At 43.9% G+C, this 22925-nt stretch overlaps 1 protein-coding gene across 1 annotated transcript in view; it reads left to right on the top strand.

Annotated features, from left to right (window-relative positions):
* Positions 1 to 22925, top strand: part of LOXHD1 (lipoxygenase homology PLAT domains 1) — a 297238-nt gene that overhangs the window by 189565 nt on the left and 84748 nt on the right. The window contains exons 28-33 of the mRNA XM_075066837.1: positions 701 to 805; positions 2106 to 2234; positions 3216 to 3380; positions 6831 to 7012; positions 10641 to 10757; positions 21357 to 21519. Coding sequence (XP_074922938.1) covers positions 701 to 805; positions 2106 to 2234; positions 3216 to 3380; positions 6831 to 7012; positions 10641 to 10757; positions 21357 to 21519 — 861 coding nt within the window. The remainder of the gene's footprint in view (positions 1 to 700; positions 806 to 2105; positions 2235 to 3215; positions 3381 to 6830; positions 7013 to 10640; positions 10758 to 21356; positions 21520 to 22925) is intronic.

Raw genomic sequence — 22925 nt, 5'->3', positions numbered from 1 at the left:
CTGTGGGGCCCAGGACCTGGGGCAAATTGCCCCACTTGCCCCCCCCAGGACCGGTGCTAGGGGTTTTAGCGCCCTAGGCGCATGGCAATTTCACCACCCCGCGTGCTGGTCCAGTGGCTCTGGTGGAGCTGCCACAGTTGTGGCTGCGGACGGTTGGCTGCTCCACGGCTCTGGTGGAGCTGCCGCAGTCATGCCTGCGGGAGGTCCACTAGAGCCACGCGAGCAGCCCACCGTCCGCAGGCACGACTGTGGCAGCTCCACCAGAGCTGCGGACCAGGGGACCCTCTGCAGGCACGACTGCGGTAGGTCCACCGGAGCTGCCTGCTGCCCCCTCCGGCAAAACGCCGCCCACCAATAATCCTGGCGCCCTAGGTGTTTGCCTAGGCCGCCTAAATGGAAGCGCCGGCCCTGGCCCCCCCAGCCCTCTGGGCAGCCCTGATGAGAAGTCTGAACAGTTCTCTCTTCTGTAAAGATGGAGAAAGCATTACTGAATGAAGAGGGGTCACGGGTCCTGCAGCCCAACAGTCCTGTTTCACTCTAGCAAATATCAGTACAAGCGACAGGAATTACTGTCAGAGCTTTAGGAATACAATCTGACTGTCCAAAAATAAATAAATAACACCTGCAATGAAACAAGAAGAAACAGAATTAATGGCTGCTCAGTGTTCACACTCTCAAATTAAGAAATGCTTTTTGACAGCTAAATCCACTACTTATACTGTGAAAGTGAAAACCGGGGACAAGAAAAATTCTGGGACAGATGCCAATGTCTTCATCATTCTTTATGGAAATAAAGATGACACGGGTAAGAACCAAGTACAGCCCATGTATGTGTGAGAGAGATGGGGTCCGTGCTGTTGGTATAATTGACTGAAATGGCTGAGGAGTGTGGGGTGGTTTTTTTTGCTTTCCTCAATACAATATCTGTTCTTAGTTAAGATGATTTCATATTCTTGCTGTAAGTCTTTTTCTTATCAGAGTGCATGTGGAAGCCAATGTTATTTAGCATTTTAGTTACTAGGGGATAGAGCCTCAGCTCCTGCAAATCACTGTCGTTTCATAGGCTTCAGTAGAGCTAGACCCATTTACACCAGCTGTGTAAGCCGAATTGTTGACAGCGTAGATTAAAACAAAGAGTAGAAAAACAGAACACTGGGTCTGAGTCAACTCATTTGTATCCCAGCAAGGAATCAGCCCACTCTAGAAACCCAGCTCGTCTTCAGCTGCTGAGATGTTGCAGAAATATTTGATCTGTTGATGAGCAAACCCTGTTGGGACAGACACGATGCATATGTAGTGAATCTTTGTATTTGTGAAAGTGACAGACACTGAAGAGAAGTGTCGGGCAAATTCCCTTACACAACTCGGACCACATCGCTAGCTGGCCCTTCAACAGCATAGTTGCTGTGGCATTGAAGGGAGACCTCTGAACTCAAGAGAGATTTGATGTGTATTTTGGTGGGTTTTTTATATTCAGTTGAAAATCTAGGGTTCAATGTGACAAAGATTGGACACCAAGTCTCCAGAGGTGAAAGACCATTTATTACACTGTAGCCACATCCCCTGTTCCTGTTTACAATCCCAAAGTATTGATTTTTATACATTAATCAGGGATACTCAGACTGCAGCCAACGAGCCGCAAGTGGCTCTTTAATGTGTCTCCTGCGGCTCTTTGAAGCACATGATATTAAAACATGGTGTGATTTATTATTAACCAATCTAAGTTATTAACCAATCAGTATAAGTGCTGGAAGTAGGTGTGCTGGGGATGCTGCCACACCCCTTGGCTTGAAGTGGTTTCCATCATACACAGAGTTTACAGTTGGGTTCAATGACTTTCAGCCTCCCCCCCCACACACACTATATAAATTGTTCCAGCATCCCTACCAATCAGGATGCTTTTACTATGTTATTAACCAATTATAGATAATACACGGTCTGTCATTTTACTGTGAGAATAATTATACGCACACACACATATAGTAAATGAAACAATGAATTCACACTACTTTTTTGGGTAATGCTGATTACTAATTTGGCTCCTGAACCATTGAGATCTGAATATCATTGCACTAAACAATGTCTGTATGTGCTGCAACAAACAGGGATAATCAATCTAAAGGCCTCCAAAACAAACAAGAACAAATTTGAGCGTGGGAAGCTCGATGAGTTTACAGTGGAATCTGTGGACATTGGAGACCTGAAAAAAATAAAGATTGGCCATGACAATAAAGGTAAGATGACCTGGCACAACATAGCTTTCCTTGTTCCACGTTGGGGTGGGGGAGGGTGTTATATTTGGAAATATTCATTTCATGACTTATTTATTAACATGTTGGACATTATTATCATCATGGGCTTGGTGCTTTGCAGACAAATATACAGGCTTTTTCCCCAAGGAGCCTGCAATTTAATTTAGATGTGGTACAGCAGTGGTGGCAAACGAGGTGTGAGAAGTGTTGAAACGCAGCAGTTTTTTCATCCTTTTGTAAGCTGTGATGTTATAGCAGGAGGAGTATGCACCAGGATGGAAAGGCTGCCCAGGAGAAGTGAACATTTCAAGGAAATTGCTGTACAAAACCATTATTCCAAGAAAGAGGTTATGCCAATCCTCTGTCTGGCTTTATAACCACCTTGTGGTATATATTCAGGGCATTCCTACCTGATTGATATGCTTTGGAATGATCTGGATTTCAAAATGGGATCTGCAGATAATAAAACCCAGGTGTTAAATTCACACAAAGGGCCCAGGTTTTCACATGTGACTAGTGGTTCCAGATGCCTCAATTTTTGAATGCCTAACTTCAGACTTTTTAAAGGGACCTGGTTTTCAGAAAGTGCTGCAAACCCTCCCTCTGATAATGAGGCCTCTTTAGTCTCCCACTGGACAGTCAGACTCTGAGGCACTCCAAACCCCTCACCACTTTTGAAAAAATTGGCCTCAAGTTCTGACGAAAGAAGCAAGAGTGAGCAAGAGTCTAATGGTGACCAGTGAGCTGTTCCTGTGTTCTGACCCTGGTTTTCACTCCCTCTGGGACTTTGGGCAAGTCACTTAGCAATAGCCTGTCTACTGCAAGTGACTTGTCTGTAAAACAAGATGATAACACTTACCTCTTTCACAGGGATCTTGCAGGATGAATTAATTAGTTCATTGTCTGTAAAGCACTTTGCTGGTGAAAAGTGCTATTCACTCTGAGTATAATCTCCTGCTGCAGGTGGCTCTGCTGGCTGGTTTCTGGAATGGGTGGAAATTGATGCCCCATCACTTGGGCAATGCCTGAAGTTCCCTTGTGGCCGCTGGCTGGATAAATCTGAGGACGATGGAGCCACTGAGAGAGATCTCTTCCCTGCACAACTGCAGACAAAAGAATATGTTCCATGTATGTAGAGTTTTGCCTCATGGCAGACACTGAATTGCTCATCTCTAAGCCCCCTGCTTTCCCCTTTCCCTATTTCTGTGGGGTGGGAATCCACTGTGCTTCTCATCCCTCACATTCACAACTTTGAGGCTCTCTCTGACTCTTCTCCACACATGCTGGCTGTTGCCACATCTTGTCACTTCTGCATCAATGGATTTTTAAAATCTACCGCTTCCCTTTATAAGGAAAGATGGTCTAGTAGTTAAGGTGCTAGCCTGGGACTTGGAAATGGAGTTCTATTCCTTGCCCTGCCACAGACTTCCTGTGTAGCCTTGGCCAAGTCACTTAGCCTGTCTGTGTGCCTCAGTTCTCCTTCTGTAAAACGTGGACAATAGGACTTGCCTTCTTCACAGGACTGTTATCAGGATAACTAACCTTAAAGACTGCAAGGCACTCAGATACTACAGTAATGGGGACCATAGAGCTACCATGGGTTTATGGATTCTTTCTTCTCTCCCCTGCCCAAACCCTGGTTCATGCCATTGTTCCTTCTCACCTGAACTATCCTCCTCTCTGGCCACCTTGATCTTTACCGTCCCCTCTTCAAACTATCCAGCAGTCAGAAGCTAAAATAATCTTTCCCTGGTGATGCTCTGACAGTGTCCCCTCACTCACATCCCCTATCTCCGCTGCTGCTCTGACCATGGCACCCCCTGACTCTCAAGCGCATTTGTACTTTCTTTCCACATAAAACATTAAGAGTGGAAGAATGGGTGCTCCTTGTACCCTTCCCCACCACCCTCCCTGGTGCGTTCAGTCTGCTGTCAGACACAACTGGCCCCAGGTTTGGAATAATAAATATACAGACGCATGGAATAAATGTCAATGCATTGCAAGGCCTCTGCAAACATAGATCACACTTAGGGATTATCAATGTCAGATTTCAGCCTTATGGGACTTAACCAGTGCATAACCCTTGCGCTGGTCCTCTTCAGAGGAGTGACTGTCACCAATAGTACCATGGTTTTGCTTCTCACTGTGTTTTTGCTGAAATGTATCACACATGGTGATATGAGACATAACTTGAGTGGGTAATTTATTAGGGGTATTACATGACATAAGAGTTTCTGGAATGCCAGCTCTTAATGTACAATATGTGCAAAGCTTATTTGTGTCAGCAGCCCTTCTGCAGCGTCTGGAACCAGCAATCAGGGCTATGGAGAAGGAGACTTGCAAGAACCAAACATAAATACACACGTGCGTAAATACACACGTTGTACTGTTCACAGTATTCTAATTTCCCAACCATTAAAATAGTGATTTCAGATTGCCACTAAAATGGTCCAACATGTCTCATGATTGCTCACGCCAAATGATTTCCCTGAGCATGGAGGATGAAAACATGTTCTTGTTGTGCCCGCTAAAACAGTGCCTGTAGGGTACAACCTGCAAAGGAAAGGGGATTCTAACAGCTGAGAGCTGTGACCTTGTTACAGTGCTGTGATGTTGATTCAGTTCTAAGCTGATGTTAATATTCAAATAAAAAAACAAGCATAGCAGACTTGAGAAGATCCGATCATTTTTATTTCATAACATGTAGCAGGCAATTTTGGTCTCCTGGATTAGTTCTTTATTTTTACATATTGCAGGAAACTATTTCAGTTTATCTGCAGCACAGGCAAATAGATTTCATTGGTTCTGGCAAAAAAGAATATTAAGTACCTTCAGGCTGATTGTCTCTAAAATCAAACTTCTTCATCTCTGTTCTCCTGAGAGCTGTGTTTAGAAAGCCTGGATAGCTAATGAATGATTATGCTCTGATGTGCATAATCACAGTTACTCCAGCAATAATAGAAGTGGTGCCAGAAATATGCCATCTGTTCTGATCTAGGATGCTGAGACCTAGAACTCCCAGCAATAAAGCATAACAACGAATATTGAAATGGGTGGAGTGTGGGAGAGCACAGGATTATAAGCAGCTCAGAAGGAGGCACGGAAAAAGGAAAAGAATGGTTGAAGTGGGGTTTGCTATACGTGAACAGGTAAACCAAAGAGAGCAGAAGGCCAACCAGAATGACAGAGAAGGGATAGAAAAAATGGAAGCCATGGTAACTATGGGCCAAATTCTGCACAACTCTGATGGAGACCAGTAGCATCCTAAGTGTGAGTCAGCAAAGAGATTATCTCTGTTAGGGTTCAAGAACTGCAAAGAGGCCTTTGATAATTTGGAATAAAATAAATAATATTAATGCTGAGCTCTTGTCGGGCACTTTTCAGCCGTATACCTCAAAACACTGAACAAAAGAGAGTAAATATCATTCTCCACACTGGGAAACTGAGACACAGAGAGGGGAAGTGACTTGCTCAAGGTTATGTAACAGGTCAGTGGCAAAGCCAGGAATCTATCTTGGTCTTATGGCCCCCCAGGCCAGTCCCCTATATCCTGGGCTAGTCTATTTCTTACATCAGGAAGAGTCTGAAAAGGAATAAGAAGAAGGAACTGTAGGAAGTATGGAATTAAAGGCAACAATAAATTCTAGAGAGACCAAAGTAGGAGCAAGGAAGGATTAAAGGGTCCAATTCATTGTTGCTCTGTACCTTGTGTAGTCACAATTCTAATTTAGTAGCATTTTATGTCCGCTTTGCACTACTGCAGATAACTGGACAAGGTGCAGGGCATTGGAGAATCTGGCCTCAAGAGAACACTAGATAAGAGAGTGAAATGGAAATTAGGTCTTTAAAGTGAGAGACAGGTTCACATTCCCGCTCACCCCCACCCCCTTTGGTTGATGTTTCCTCTGCAAGCTAATATTTAAAATAGTCCAGAAGTTTGAATGAGGTTTATATAAGTATCAGAGGGGTAGCCGTGTTAGTCTGAATCTGTAAAAGCAGCAGAGAATCTTGTGGCACCTTATAGACTAACAGACATTTTGGATCATGAGCTTTCGTGGGTGAATACCCACTTCATCAGATGAATGTTTATATAGAATTTTTCATACCAGCTCCAGCTAGTTTGGTTTTGCCAGTTGCTTAGTTACTCAAAAATCATCTCAGTCTTTTGAAGACTCAGCGTACTGTGGGAGATCCATGTTTCAATGACTTTTCAGTATAAATATTCAGAGCTGTTTTGACTCCCAGGATTAAATCCATTGGGTCAGATTCCAACCTCAGTAAATCAGTATGAATTCAGAGTAGCTCTGTTGGCTTCATTGATTTAAATGGAGTTCTCGAGATTTATGCTGGTGTAACTGAGATCGGAATCCAGCCTGATGGCTTGCAGTGTAATGTAGCAGTTAATTGTGCATCACTTCTGTGTGTATAATTCTCAATGATGCTTTGTCAATGTTGACATTTCTAATCTAGGTTTGAGTTTGTTACATTCTAAAATGAATTATAGACTTTCCCAGTTGGAAGCCTTGCTTTTCGCTCACAGCCCGGGGTTTGTTTTTTGTTTTCCTCTGCTTAACTTAGTTGTTCCGTATGAGATCACAGTTTACACCAGTGACATCTTTGGAGCTGGCACTGATGCAGATGTTTTCATTGTTCTCTATGGAAGTAATGGGGTCTGCAGTCTACAGAAATCCCTATGCCAGAACAAGAGAGAGCAAAGGATGTGCTTTGAGAGGAACTCGGTGGATCAGTTCATTGTGGAGGTAAAATAAAAAAATATTTGCTCTTTTGCAGGAGCAATAATTGGGTGAGGGGTTTAGGGACACGAAGTGGAGAGAAAAGCAGTCGGGATGTGGAAAAAAATGGAAAACGGACTCTTCATGACAGCTGGGTGAAAATTTTTGGATGACTAATTCTGGACAAAAGATGCATTTTTGGCTGACCTGAAGCTATTTGTGAATTTGACATGAATTGTTTTGGCCATTCACAGACTGGCCAGAGAAGGAAAAGATGGGGTTGCTGCTGGACCCATGTAACCTTTAGTCCAGTTGTCAGGGAACTCATGTGGAGACCCAGGCTTGAATCTCTGCTCTGTGTTCAAATCCCTCTTCTGGAATAGACCTCAGGCAGACTTTTTCATTTACCAGACAGTCTAAAAATTTCAGATGTGTTTCAGCCCAAACAGAATTTTTTCCCAGTTTTTTGGAACTTCCATTGAACCAAAAAATCAATTACTTGCCCAGTGCTGCTCTTTACCTCTCTCCTCCCTGGAGACTTGTGCAGGTACTTCCATGGAGGAGAAAGGATGGTCTGGTGATTAGGGCATTAGCCTAGGACTTGAGAGTCCTGGATTTGTCCCAGTGCTGCTCCAGACTTCCTGTATGATCCCAGGCAAATCACCAAGCCTCCTTGTGTAACCCACACACCTTCTCGGTGTAGTTTTCTGTCCCATCTAGTGGCACTGAGACCCCCTTAGAGAGAGAGTCGAATGAGTCTGCTCTACAGCGTTAGCTAAGAGCTAGTTGGCTTTGAGCTCATGTGGTAGAGGCTCATGCACTAAGTTCCCCAGGTTTGAGCCTGTCCACTGACAGACTGGCGTCTGTCGGGGTTACACTTGCACCTCAGGTTCCCATCTGTAAAATGGGGATGACAGCCCTATCTCACTGCATGTTACAGTGATAAATACACTTAAAGCATTGTAAGCAGCACAGATACAGTAATAGGAGCAACATATGATTGATAAGTAGCAACCCCTGCCATTGCTTGCTAAGGGCCTCATCTAGAACCTTTAATCAATTATAATTTCTCTTCCCCTCTCTCTGGCACACTTACACATATTCTCACTTGCTCTCTGTCCAGCCAATATTTTCAAAAAGGAACCCCTTCTAAGAACCAAAGGTAATGTCTGAAATTGCTTGCACAAATGGGGGGTCTATATGCACTGTTTTGTGGATGCACTTTCAGAAGGCACTTTTGAAAAGTTGGTCCATAATGCCTAATGCTTGTGAAGGAATATATAGAGGATCTGTTACCTTACTGTAGGAGCTGTGATTTCTGAATATGTTGGACCAACTTTTCAAAGAGCCTGGTGTATTCCTGATGTATTTGCCAATACATACATTAGTGTATGCAAAAGATACATTTGTGCACACCAGGGCCGGCTCCAGGGTTTTTGCCACCTCAAGCAGAGGGGGTAAAAAAACAAAAAAGCCGCAATCACAAGCCGCTTTTTTCTTCGGCAGCAGGTCCTTCCCTCTGAAATACTGCCGAAGAGCCGGATGTGCTACCCCTTCCCCTTGGCTGCCCCAAGCACCTCCTTGCTGAGCTGGTGCCTGGAGCTGGCCCTGGTGCAAGCACATCAACCAGTTATGTAGCTAACAGCCGATTGGCACATGCAATGCTGGATTCAACAGTCCTTGCTCACAGCAAACTCTCACTGAAATTAATGCATACCCAAGATTATAAATTGGCAAATACTGCAAGTTATGGAGGTGTTTTAAAAATCTATCCCTATATATTATTTCTGTTTGCTATTTTCATCCACTGGGTACGAGAGAGACTAAGTTCCTAGAGGGACTTAAAACCTTTCTGTGTTTCTTTTTGTTTTGTTGTGATGGTGGTTTTTTAATAATCAAGACCAAACCTTAGAACATTTTTAAACAAATTAAAAAATTTTCACCTCAAATTGTTGTCCTAGGATATAAATCACAATAAACCCTCCTCTTTACATCTTTCAAAGAACAGAACTTACCTCCATGGAGTTTCCCTGGAGTTGTCCATGATGGAGTTTGCCATTAATCAATCCATGTGTAAAAAATCTTGAACTGCCCATTAGTTTAATGTTGTAATCCTTAGGATTCATTTTCCTTTAGAAGAAGCTGAGACATCAGTGTGTTTTAGACTAAGTACATGAAAATGCAGTTTGTTCTGTGGATTTAGAAGGACATATTAACTGGTCTCCAAAATTTATTTTTTTCTTTACCAACAACAAAATAGCAGCAAAATATATTCTTCTTTCACCTATTTGTGAGGAGCCATAATTTGAAGCTCAGTAGACCTTGAAAATAGTGCTGGGATTTCAGAAAATACAGAGCTGAGAATTGCCTTTTTGTTTTAGTGGTTTTACTGCCAGTGCTGTTTGGTATTCTGCAGAAGGGGCAATAAAAGCATTAAAAAAACCATTATCAGCTGCAGTTCCGAGTGGTGATTTTCTGGAGATGCCTAAAGCGGTGCAATAAACACATCTTTTTTTAATACCCATCTTTTGAGTCACATGCCACTTCACTGCTATGTATAGATTGAATGCCTCACTGAAGGATGGTTATTCAGGCTGTGCAGAGGAAGAATAACATCTTTTCACCTATATTAATGTTTTTGAATGAATTCAGAGAATTTGAATTTTTATGATAGTAAGAGATGGATAATGCTCTCTATAGTCAACTCGGGTAGAGTGAATGCAGACCTCATGCAAGCTTCCCTAACCAGTTCTGTTGCAGCACCAAACCCTGAATTGCAGCAACCAGTCTATTCAAATCCCCTGAAATTAGACGAACTGTGCTTCAGTACATGACAGTCTAGTCATGTTGGGGGCAAGCAGTAGGGGAACTAAATTGATACCGGCAAACTTTTAACATTTGCAAGATTGAAAAATAGTTGGTATACAAATCTCAGCAGGGAAAACACTAGCTTAGCAGGCCCCTCCCATGTGAAAAGGAGGCATTCAGGCAGTGCTGATCTACACTCAAGCTGGCACCGAAATAAGAAAAGGTGCAAATCCAAACCAATTTCATTATTTTAGTGCAACTATGTTTACAGCCTTCTTTTCAGAATATAAGTGGCTAAAGGGGCAAATGAGAAAATGAGTGGCATTGACCTATGTGATTTGCTCAAAGTGGCAGAACGAGTCTGCGGCTGCGCAAGAAAGAGAGAGCAGATTTTTGGGCTCTCAATCTTGTGCTTTGATTTCAAGACCCTCCTTCCCCTGTAATAATCATGTATCAATAATCTAACACAGAGCTGTAAAAAAAAAAAAATCAAACCATAGTAAACTTACAGCTTCTAGGACTGGTTCAATTCCCATTCCAGCTGAAGAGCTTGAGGAAATGCTCCACGGACAGACTTGCACCAGTTTAACAGAATCTGTTCCCAAAATGTTGTTATTTCAGTGCAAGTCAGTGTGAACACACTTATTTCAGAATAACAACAATGTGGAGCCCCTCATTCCACATGCATCTGGATGCTACAGTGAGGCTAATATTTGCCCTTTGGGAACTTAATATAGACAGTAAATAAGAAAATGAACAATGAATCAGTGGATCTTGGCTTTAGCTGTAAAGGAACTGAGGCTGCTGCCTATTACTCACTTCATAATCTTTTTTTTTGTTTCTGTAGCTGGAGGATGTTGGTGACACTATTGAGAAGATTCGTATTGGGCACAAAGGCGGAGGGTTTAATTCTGGATGGCATTTAGATCGGGTGGAGATACGGAGACTTTTGCCAAATGGGAAGGTAGGCATTGAATCATTGGACTTTGTGGAAGGCTTCCAGGGGCAGCTGCTTCTCTGCTTCCCAAAGTCGAGCTGCAATACACCAAGAATGATTAAGAATGAAAAATGACTCCCTGGAGAACAATGCTAGCTAATGAAGTAGCAAGAGCTTGAGGACCTTGGGGCAAACATTTATTTTGGTGGTTTATTCTGCAAATGTTTATTCTAAAACTCAGCAGCTTAACAAAAAAAAATGCTTAACCTCCTCCCCTCCACCATTCGCAATGCACTTGTTGAGTAGAATAAAGGTATCTGGGCTCACATTAGAGCAAAATATTTCAAGACTCCGGATGGTTAACAACAGATTGATCAGGCAACCAGTGTGTCAGACTGATGGCCCAGTTATATGACTTTAAAAACTGAGGACATGTCTGCTTTCAGTAGTTACGATAAAGATCTCATGGTAATATTTGTAAGGGTAGACTTTTCCCCAGTTATCTTGGGGAAAAATACCCCTTCCACCACTGTTATGTACTGCATGCTGGCTAATGTCCTCCCACCCTAGAGCTGGCTGCATTCCAGTGTTGTGAAATGACTGCTGTATGTGTAGATTGTAATGAGTTTGAGCAACTTTGGAATGACTGTGCACTATATAAATGCATATGCCACTCTGTTGGTCTATAGAGGCCGTACCTGAGCTGCAAACGCCAGGTGAGAATTTTCTGTGAGGCAGGAGTAGTTAAGGGAAACCATAATCAGATGTATGCTTCCCCCTTATATGGGGCATGTCAGGAGTGTCAGAAGAAATGTTCCTGGTGCTGAGCACTACAGAGATTGTGGGATGCTCCAGGATGTGGTTGTGCCCCTGGCTGTACTGGGGAGTCTGTTGTAAATTTGGCCAGTCCTTGAGGCTCTCTAATTTGTGCCAAGAAGGTGCACCAGCCTTCACTAGCCTGATATCGTTCCCTCACTACCTCTGGGCTGCTGCTTCTCTGCTGCACCTCCTGTAAGGCTCAGAACAGAAACTCACCCAGGATGTTTAATGCTCCATTTCTGTGTGGAGAACATTTCAGGTTTGACCCAGCTACCATTTTATTCCTGAGCCAGCCAGGAAGCTCTTTACAGTAAGGCCTAGGTCCACAAAAGGATTTAGGCACCTAACTGCACTTTAGGCACCCAAGTTTGAACGTCAGATCCTCAGATCCCCCACTTAGTTGCTGCCCGAGGTGCCTACGTTTCCACAGATAAAATCCTTTAGGTACTAAAAGTCTGCCAGTGGGAATGAGCACAGTTGCTTCAGTCCTACCACTCTTCACTGGGCCAGGGAAAGAGAGTGAGAATGACCCCATAGCCTAGTGGTTAGGGCACTCCCCCGGGATGCAGGAGACCCAGCTTCAACGCCCTGTACCAATGACTAGTTAATTATAGTTTCAACAGGAGAGATGGAGGGAGCCTCCCCTTCCCCTCCTTTGAATACCTATAGCCCAGTGGTTAGGGCATCCTCCTAAGAGGTGTGGGTTCAAATTCCTGCTCCACATTTGTACAAAAGGGCTTAGGCACCTAACTCCATGAGAGGGTTCCTGCCTGTGAATCCCCAGTTGTTGTGCCTTCACCTTATCCTTTTATTTTAAATTCCCTCCACCATTTCTACAACAATTTGTGTGCAACTGTTTATTTACAGTGCCAACAGCTCTTTTGGCCCTCTCCCCAAGAACTGAGAGGAACAGACATCTCCCTCCCTTGAGGCTTCTGTGTTACTGAGATCAACTTGTCCTGGTCCCCTTCCTCTCCTCCCCCTTGGCACTTCTTTCCTACCTCTTTAACGGCCTTGGGCTGATAGGGTAATTGGCTTCTTAGATCAGCCAGCCAGCCAGCCTGATTGACTAATTACCCCTGCCAGCTTTCTCCACGGGAATGAATTAGTATCTGAGTGATCAGAGTTCAGGCTCACCTGTTTGTACCCTGCACTCTGCCATACTGTGCCTTGAACTTTAACCTTTGTCAATAGTTCAATAGGAAATGGAGGCCCAGCAGAGAGAGGAGGTTAGAGCTGCCTAGTGTCTCTCAATAGTGACCCTAAAGAAGTTTTTGGAACATTGCCATGGGCAGACTGCCGAGGAATCTGCATCCATTTCTCAGCCGTAAGAAAAGTTGCCTCTGTATGAGAGAGTTCACTAAGTAAAGGATATGATAATTTCTTGTTTGGTAACAATGTTGTTTTAAGTGAATCAAAGGGAGAGGATGAAAGGAATTAGGGTGTATAGTTTGAAAGATACAGTTGCTGAGCATAGGCAAGGAATTGCTTACAATCAGTCTTATAACTGTAGAAGGATAATTTAAGGTGACTAGCACTGTTGAGAAATGCAAAACCCCCATCAGTGTAACACAGTGAGTCAAAAATACACAAACACCATACGTTAGGTGGCTGATATTCTTGTGTATGCAAGTGAGCAGTGCTGGAAAAATTCTGCCAAACTCCAGACTAGCAGTCATCTCTATCATATTTCATACAAGGGAGCTTTTACACAACCATACTTTACAGTGCCAGGTTTCCAAAGTGGGGACATGAGGGTTGTGCCATTAGGCTACCGAAGCAAGTCTGGGAGTGTGCAGGAAAGGATCAACCTTTCCGGACTTGAAATATGAGCTACATTCTGGGACATGCAGGTTCTGTCCTCTGCCTCTTTGTCTGTTCTTTTGTAATGTGCCCATTTGTGACCTCACCCATTCTTATAGCATCAACTACCATATCTATGGTGTTGGGTTCAGAAAGCTGCCTCTCCACCTGCAACTTCTACCCCTCTGCCTCACATTTGGGACTTTCCAACATTTAATCCTGGAAAATTTGCTGCCAATTTGAAGTAAATAAGCATGTTTCTAATGTCTCAGCCTCCGACCTTCTTTTGTCTCTCTCTTGTCCATCACCTTCAAACACTCCACTCTCCCCTCTGGCACCCGCGCTTTCGCACACAGTTTCGTTTGATTCCTTTCTACTCTTTGGATTACTCTGTTGGTTTCCTTGAACCTTTTTCATGACATTCAGGGCCACACCCTCCTGTTCAAGCCTCTGCACAACATCCTCTTATTTCTGTCTGCTGCCTATGCTTCTCCCACGGTACCATTCTAAACACGCACTCATTTTCTTCTTTCACTTTCATACTTGCCTCTGCTTCCATGCCACTCATTGTGTATCAGTTTGCAACTGGCATTTTGCTTAAAATGGCATAAAAGTGCTTTTGCCATAGAACTTATTTCACTTGGGGAACTGCTACAATCAATACTATTGAAAGCGCTCTTCTGGTGGCAGAACCTGCATCTTCACTAGGAGAGTTTGTTGGTATAGATCTACCAGCAAGGCTTTCCTGGTGTAGACTAGGCCTCTGATGTTGATTCAATATTTACTGAAAGAGAGGAATGCCACCTGCTGAACAATCAATATAATTTCCTGAGACCCCCAGGTGTTCCTCAGAGAGCTCCCATCCAAGGATCAACCCAGCCTGCTCCTGTTTAATTTGTGATAACCGATTGGGCTACAGCACACGTGGTGGTGTTGCCAGTTCTAGAGGAGTAAAAGAAATGGGTGTTTGACTCTATGGGGAATTTCAAGAGCACCACGCCCAAGGGAAAATATGCTTCCTTGCTGCTTGCCCCTATCAGGTTCACGTTTGACTCAGCACTTCGGAGAGCTCCACCTGCTCAGTGTCTGTCTGGTTGCCCTCTCTTCTGGCAGGGAGGTGGGTTCTAAACCAAGCAGCCAGGCAACAGTTACACCAGCATTTAAAGGATGTTAAGTGAGAAGACTGAACATAAAAAACCTCACAACCTAAGATAAAGCAGAGAGATCCACAATTCTGCTGAGCTTTGACTCTGGCATGTGAAAAAGAAGAAAGCAGCTCACTGCATGATGCCGCTGTAATCAACCGCAGGATATTATGACCTGCCACAGGATAGCAATATGCTGCCAAAGCTTCTAAAAGCTGTGCTACCTGATTAGACTGTTAAGATGTATCTGTGTGTTGCAAAGGAAAAAATGAGGTCAGTAACTTTTAGAGTAAATTGAAAGCTCTTGGGTAGGAAACTAATCTCATTGCATATCAGTAGAGCTCTGCCTATGCATGTCAATTATATCTAATAATTATATTTCATTTGCTATACTCAGACGGCTAAAGCACTGAGTTGAGCAGACCGTCATACCGCCTATAGCTCAGAGCCAAAAATCAAACTCTAATGAAACAAATCCCAGTTGTAAGCGCCGTGAGATTTTACAGTCGTTACTATAAAATAATACACTTTGTGTCACTGTAATAATACGATCACTAAGAAGTCAGCTCCAATGGACACTGCGGCAATGACGTGGAGACAAGTGATTACAATACAGTTAACACTTGCCAGGACTACTTTATTTCCATTTGAGCAGGCTTTTAAGCTAGAGTCCCCCAAATACCATATAACCTAATATATAGTGTTCACAGCAATGACTCAGGCACATACAACCAACCATGATAACACTATCAGCATCTAGGATCAGTTAAAATTGAAAGCAACCCGTGTGCTCCTTCAGTCATGGCTTTAATGTTGAATCACTTTAGGAATCTCTAACTGTAACAGGGAATACCAACGCAGAGGCACAATTACAAAATGTCGTCTCTTCCTTCTCATTACCACTAGATTATAACTGGGGGAAACCGCGTCAACTGGTAGTTCTAATTGTAATGAGTGGTTTGGAACATAGAAAGAAAATACTGGTTACATTTCCTGGACTGCAGTCATTATGTGTAGAGCTGTATAAATCCGTGGATATCTATTTTTGCGGATTGTGGATCAGATGTGGATACAAATATTGTATCTGCGCAGGGCTCTAAATATAGGATCTTGAAGGCTGGGAAGCAGCTGCCTATAGCTCATAGTCTATGAGGCTGCTTCTTCGCCTTCGAGATCCTATATTCCCTCTACCCCCCGTATGCAGAGAAAGGGGAGGTGATAGATCAAGAAGCAGATGTCTGCAGCTCATATCCCAAGAGGCTGCTTCCCCACCTTCGAGATCTTATATTTCCTCTCCCTCGATACATAGAGAAAGGGGAGGTGATAGATCAAGACAAGCAGCAAAATCACCCCCATACTCCTATCACCGTGATTTTTAGCAGCCAAGCAATTTAGGAAACCTCTTCTGACTTCATTGCGGTATCAGATCACTTGGAGAGGGAGGCAGCTGCTTCTGCATAGTAAGTCGGTAGCTGCAAACAGCTGCCTCTGGATCTATCAAGAGGATTTTGAGTATGGAGATGATACTGCCTTATTTGGAGAAACTACTGATCAACTGCTGCTAACGCTGGAAGAGCTGCGACAGACTGCAGAATCTATAGGACTTAAAATAGGAACTGATAAAACCAACACTATGCACGCCTCTTGTAAAATGGAAATGAATGATCTGTCGACGCTGCATGTCAAGGACAGTGGCATTGAATAGGGGAATAATTTTATCTATATGGATAGTTGGTTGAAAGCAAGAGGTTCGGTATCCAAAGTCATATGTGGGATTGGTCTTGCATCAGTGACATTTCATCACCTTTGGCGGCCTCTCTTTGGGCAATGGGATGTCCGTGTGACAACTAAACTATGTGTGTTCAATGCAATAGTGATAGGAACTCTGTTATATGGAGCAGAAACATGACTCTGAAAAACAACTGAGGAGAGGAGACTAAACAGTTTTTGGTGTCAACAGTTATGGCGTATTCTTAACATCCATTGCTTTGATTTTTGTCACAAACAAGGAAATGCTTAGATGATTCCAGTAAGTTGTAGTCTTCCATCAGTTGAGAACAAAGTGATTGCAATGGTCGGATCATAGCCAATGTGCAGATGAACCTCTGCTTTTATAGAAGGATCATTGAGATGAGGAAATAGATCACAAAGCTGACCATGAATGAGTTTGGAAAAGAAAGAAGACTTACAAGGGATTGTTCAAGATGGAAGTCTATTCTGTGTGACACTTCCTTCTGCGTCCTAGGTAAAATGGAAATAAGAACTCCTGGAAGTAAAGATTTACAATAATCTAAAGTCTTATTTGATTTGTATATTGTCATTCATACAGGCCATGCTCCAAAATGCTTTAGAGTTAACCTTTACATGTACAAGGTTACATAACAGCTGTGAGAGGAACAGCAAGAGGAATGAAGAGATATATGAAATAGAGAAATCATGTTTCTGGCTAAGATTTGGAAAGAGAGGAAGGTTATTCTAAATGACAGGAGCTGCACAGGAGAAGGCTCCTGCACCAATGATGATAGTGTCGGGAAGTATAAAGGGGATGATAGCATTACAGCAGAGTGAACAGGGAGGGTAGTGGAGAGAGGATGATAGGGGGAAGCAAGGCTGGCTCTCGACCAGATGATGACCCAGGCGAGGCATGTCTTTGGCCCCCTCCATTTGTTAAACTTTTCAGTACTTTATTTTTTATTGCATTTGTAGCCCATTTCACGACTTCGATGCACAATTTGCATGCATGATTTATCCCTGTCATATTGGATGATAAATTTGCGCGCTGTATTTATTCATGCCATATATAAGCAAATAAAAAATTGTTATCGCTAAGGTTACAGAAACTTTTTTAATTTTAAGAATAACTGAAATGTACGAACATCAAGAAATTGAACTGTGCACCAATATTGGGTGGACTGGTATTAAATCGTGTTACAGTAGGTGACAGACTTACAATGTTAACCCTAGTCCTTTAGTGCTAAAGGTCACTTTTCTCTCCTTTGTCCTTGTGAACTGAAGCACATCGTCAGAGAGATCCAAAGACTGGCCAATGGCATTTTCAAGCAATAAAATAGCAAGCAACGTCAGTGTATCATTGGCCATCGTTGATCAAAGATATGTTTTAATGAGCCTGAGCTTCGAAAAGGTGTACTCACCACTCACGACTGTGACTGGTAGCTTGAGCAGAATCCTCAAAGCTATCTACACATTAGGAAAAGTGTCCTTCAGCTCTGTGCTGTGAATGAATTGGAGAACTTGGAGTGGAGAGTGTGATGAATGTTGTCCAATTTGACACAGAGGTCTTTATCATTGATGTCCAAACATTCCCCATGTGTCAGCATCCGGTGAAGGGCCGTATAATTGTTGAAGAGTGTTTTCCTGTCTGCTGGCAACTTGCTAAGATCATAGCACTCCAGATCTTTTCATAGTGCTTCATTAGTCCAAACCTTTCTTTGATGAACACTTGAGCAGTGTCAACGAACGAGCAAAAAACCTCCTTTTTGAATTTTTCTTCTAAGCTTCCCGTCATCTCATGTCTGCCCTCATAACCAAACTTTCTCTTCTTCCAATGAATATGAGTTTCCTTGAAGACAGGCTCAGCTCCTAAGTTTTCTGCCATTTCTTTGGCAGCAGTGATGGCGTCTTCAAATCCGTTGTCTCTGTAGACCACAATGAAATCACGGTAGCTTCTCATTAAAATAGTAGCAGTCATGATGTCCATTGATGAAGTTTGTAATGCCTGGCATACAACGTTTGGATTGAACAGGATATTGTGCCAAACCACAACTGAAACCAGAAATTTGAAGTCAATGATCTGGTTTGCCAGGCTTTGCGCCTCATGTTGGATTCTGGCTTTGGCCTTACTTGACTGTGCCAGTACCATTAGGATTTTGTAAACCTCAGTCACTTGATACCTCACTGGCTTTTCGCTGTCAGTGAGGCTCTCCCAGCAAGTATCACTTAGTGGCTTCACAATCAGATTTGTAACAATGTCCATGAGGATCTGCTACCTGACAGTTGATGCTGAAAACAGGATGTATATCCTTTGCAGTTCTTCAAAGAGAGATACTGAATCTAAAGCAGATGACACTGCACCTGACACAACCAGGCTGAGAGACTGGCAGCCACAAGACATGAAGAAAATTCTTGGATTCAGCACAAGGATCCTTGCCTGGATCCACTGTTTGTTCCCTTCATGTTTACACCATTGTTGTAGCCTTGGCCATGGCAGTCCTGACGCTTTATTTTATTCTCATTCAAAACATTCATAGACAGTTGTGTTAGGCCTTTTCCAGTAGCGTCATTCACAGACCGGAAACTGATAAAATGTTCCTTTACTTGGATACAGCTATCCTCATCATCAACAAATCTTACAGTAAATGACATCTTTTAAATGTAATTAATGTCAGGCGTGCACTCCGTTATTGCAGTGCAGTGCTTTGCTTTCTAAGCTGCATCAATATGTTATCAAGCACCTTCCTTGCCATAAGATCAATCAATTTGTTTCGAATTGTTTTGCAGCAGTAATGATCCATAGCTTCTTTACAAACTACTTGACATAGGTGCTCACACATGACATCATCGTATTTCCCAAGGAGCTCTACCAAACCACGGAAATGACTCTTATGTTTGGTGAACAAGTTATCTGAGTCCCAGAAAGGTAAATTAGTCTATGCAAGGAAGAGAGTAATTGGGATCAGAGGCTCGAGACTCTGCTATCAGGGATAAGCAAGTTCATTGAGGGTTTCAGAAACAAGGAGCACTAAGCTACACAGGATCTTGAAATGATCAAGAATGCCTGTGGAGTCATTTGAATACAGATTTGAGGTGGCCCCATAGAGAGGAAGAGTAGTCCAGTGGTTAGGGCACTAGCTTGCGACTCTGGCAATTTTGGTTCAAGTCCCAGCTCTGCCACAGTCTTCCTGTGTGATCTCAAGCAAGTCACATAGTCTCTCCCTGTGCATCAGAATAGCACTGCCCTACCTCAGAGAGGTGTTGTGAGGATAGATACATTAACAGTTGCGGGGGACATATAAGTAGATATAGAATTATAGAATATTAGGGTTGGAAGAGTCCTCAGGAGGTCATCTAGTCCAACTCCCTGCTCAAAGCAGGACCAATCCCCAACTAAATCATCCCAGCCAGGACTTTGTTAAGCTGGGCCTTAAAAACCTCTAAGGATGGAGATTCCACCACCTCCATAGGTAGCTCATTCCAGTGCTTCACCACCTCCTAGTGAAATAGTGTTTCCTAATATCCAACCTAGACCTCCCCCACTGCAACTTGAGACCATTACTCCTTGTTCTGTCATCTGCCACCACTGAGAATAGCCGAGCTCCATCCTCTTTGGAACCCCCTTTCAGGTAGTTGAAGGCTGCTATCAAATCCCTCCCTCACTCTTCTCTTCTGCAGACTAAATAAGCCCAGTTGCCTCAGCCTCTTCTCATAAGCAGTGCAATGCAAGATTCTTTCCTGGGTATCTGGCTGGTGAGACCTGCCCACATGCTCAGGGTTTAGCTGATCGCCAAATTTGGGGTTGGGAAGGAATTTTCCTCTGGGGCACATTGGCAGAAGCCCTGGGGGGTTTTTGCCTTCCTCTGCAGTGTGGTCACTTGCTGGAAAGTTCTCTGCACCTTGAAGACTTTAAACCATGATTTGAGGACTTCAGTAACTCAGATGTAGGTTAGGGGTTTGTTACAGGAGTGGGTGGGTGAGATTCTGTGGCCTGCGTTGTGCAGGAGGTCAGACTAGATGATCATAATGGTCCCTTCTGACCTTAAAGGCTTTGAAGTCATGTGCCCCAGACTCCTAATCATTTTTGTTGCTCTCCGCTGAACTCTCTCCAATTTGTCCACATCGCTTCTGTAGTCGGGGGACCAAAACTGGACGCAATGCTCTAGGTGTTGCCTCACCAGTGTTACATGACAGGCAATGGCACATGGCTGTTTGAAAGACAAAAACACGGAGCTACAATAATCAAAAGGTGAAAAGAACTGAAGCCCTGGATGAAGATCCCATTTCAGTTGGAGTCAAGGCAATGACGCATTCAAAAGCTTTTTCTTCCTTTATGTTGTGTAGTTTGTGCGTGCTCTGGAAATTAAGACTTGTTAAATAACATTTTGAATGCTTTGAAGAAGCCTGATACTTCTCCTTAGCAAGTGATCTGATATTGATTTTATTTGCTGTTCCACTGTTTTCATGTCTTCCTTACTAGGATAGAAATCATGCTTGTTTCTCCTAAAGCAGTCAAAACAAAGAATAAAAACTGATTTCACTTTTTTTTTTAAAAATACTCATTGGAAATGGCTTGAGAGTGCTTGAGTTTTAGAATTATTGGGCAGAATCATGAAGTTTGCAAAATCCTGGAGTATGTACTCAAGCAAAACTACTGACCTCAAGTAAAGTATTACCTGAATAAGGACTGATAAAGGGTTACAGGATCCTGCAAACCTATATTCACAAACATCTTTGGTGGGGGGATACTATTGGGAATAAGGGTTTTCAGGATCAGGCACTGAACCCACTGAAATTAGAGAGGGAGAATACCTATTAGATTATATAGTCTAGCTCCTGTTAACTGGTGGAGTAGTGTACTCTGCATTATCTAGTGCTTTGGTTAGTTTCTTTTGAGCATAGAGTAGCTTTTGATACTGAATAATGGAAAGGATTTTATTACCTAACAGTATACTTTGTTCTGCTTCATTGCATACTTGTGTTGTCTGGTTGTTGCACTTAGCACAAATTTTTAATCTGTGCATACATACATAGTGGAATTCACTGTGCTTGCAAATCAATGGCTGTGTCCACTGTCTGAGAAGCAACTGACAAGCTCGCCCTCTAAAAAAGAATATGTCTTTGCTAGGGTTCGGAAACAATAACATTTCCATGTCAAAGGTGGCTTGCAAAATCTGAAGATGATGGCGAGATCGTAAGAGAACTTGTACCATCTGATATCTTTACTGAAAAACTCCTGAAAGATGGGACACTAAAGCAGATAGAACAGGAAGTTGAAGAACCACTGGAAAGTAAGTAAAATTCCACCACGCCTTGATTTATTATTTTGACCCTTTGGAACAAGCCATTTGGATATGTAGTTCAGGTAGATGGATGCTCCTAAAGGTTGCTTCTTTGCAATTATGGCCATTGAGTGAAAAATCAATAATTTAAGCTGCCATATTTTATGTGAAAAAGCTAGTATCTCCCATCTGGATTACTGTAACTTCCCGTTCTTTGGCCTCCTTGATGCCCAGCATGCTCTCATCCAGTCCTTACAAACACAGCTGCTACAATCATCTTCCCTGGCTGCTGTTCTGATTGTATCTCACACACATCCTTTGAATTTTTGTGCTGGCTCCCCTTTATACGCAAGTTTCCAACATCTTGTCTTCCAGGCCCTGCAAACATCTCTAGTTATTTGTCCTCATCTCCTTTTGTATTCCACCTAGTAGCCTTGATGCTCCATTTGCAGCTTTTTTCCACAATTGTCTTTGCACTTTCTTTCACACTGCTCCTCACACAGGGGTGAGCTAGAGCCGGTTCGTACCAGTTGGCGCAAACCGGTTGTTAAATTTAGAAGCTGGTTTAGAACCGGTTGTTAAAGGGGTGGGCAAACTCAGGGCTGGCTCTAGGCACCAGCCCTCCAAGCATGTGCTTGGGGCGGCACCTTCTAAGGGGTGGCACTCCATCCCTGCCCCCTTTTTTTTTCATTTTCATTTTTTATTTCTTTGCTTGGGGCCTCATTGCCGGGAGCCGGCCCTGGCGCAGCCACTTGCCCGACCCAGGATCCGCGCCCACTGCCCAGCCCGGCAGCGCCCTGCACAGCCCACTCTGAAACGCGGCGCCGCCGGGAGTGGCAGTGGCAGTGGCAGCAGGACCCCTCCTCCCTCCATCCCCGGCTCCTCACACATTCTGGGAGCCCCTCTCACTGCCGCTCCCCCTCCGTCCCCGGCTCCGCACACAGCCGAGCCCGGGCTGCGGCGACAGTGAGAGGGGCTCCCAGAGTGTGTGAGGAGCCAAGGAGAGAGAGAGAGAGAGGGAGGCGGGGTCCCCTGGAGCCGAGCCTGGGCTGCAGCGGTGACGAGAAGGGCTCCCAGAGTCAGGGCTGCCCAGGCAGGGGGTGAGGGGAATAAGGCAATTTTCCCCAGATCTGGGCCCCGCAGGGTGTGTTGGAGGCTCCCCCCGCCTCCGTCTTTCCCATCCCCCAGTGTCTCAGCTGGTAAGGGGGCTGGGCTGCGAGCTGCAGCTGAGTGGCAGGAACTCAGGCCCCGCGGGAGACGCCATGCCGCTGCAGCGCTGTCGGGGAGAGGGGGTAAGGGGCTGGGCCGGAGCCGGGCACCCCCTCCGGACCTCATCCCCCCCAGCCCTGACCCCCAGCTCTGAGCCCAGCCCTTCTGAGCTGGGCACCCCCCCAAACCCATCCTCCACACCCTGC

The sequence above is a fragment of the Chelonoidis abingdonii genome, chromosome 6, assembly GCF_003597395.2.
Source record: "Chelonoidis abingdonii isolate Lonesome George chromosome 6, CheloAbing_2.0, whole genome shotgun sequence".
In the NCBI taxonomy this organism is placed as follows: Eukaryota; Metazoa; Chordata; order Testudines; family Testudinidae; genus Chelonoidis; species Chelonoidis abingdonii.
The sequence above is the reverse complement of the archived record's forward strand: the minus strand, read 5'-3'. Positions and strand labels throughout refer to the sequence as shown.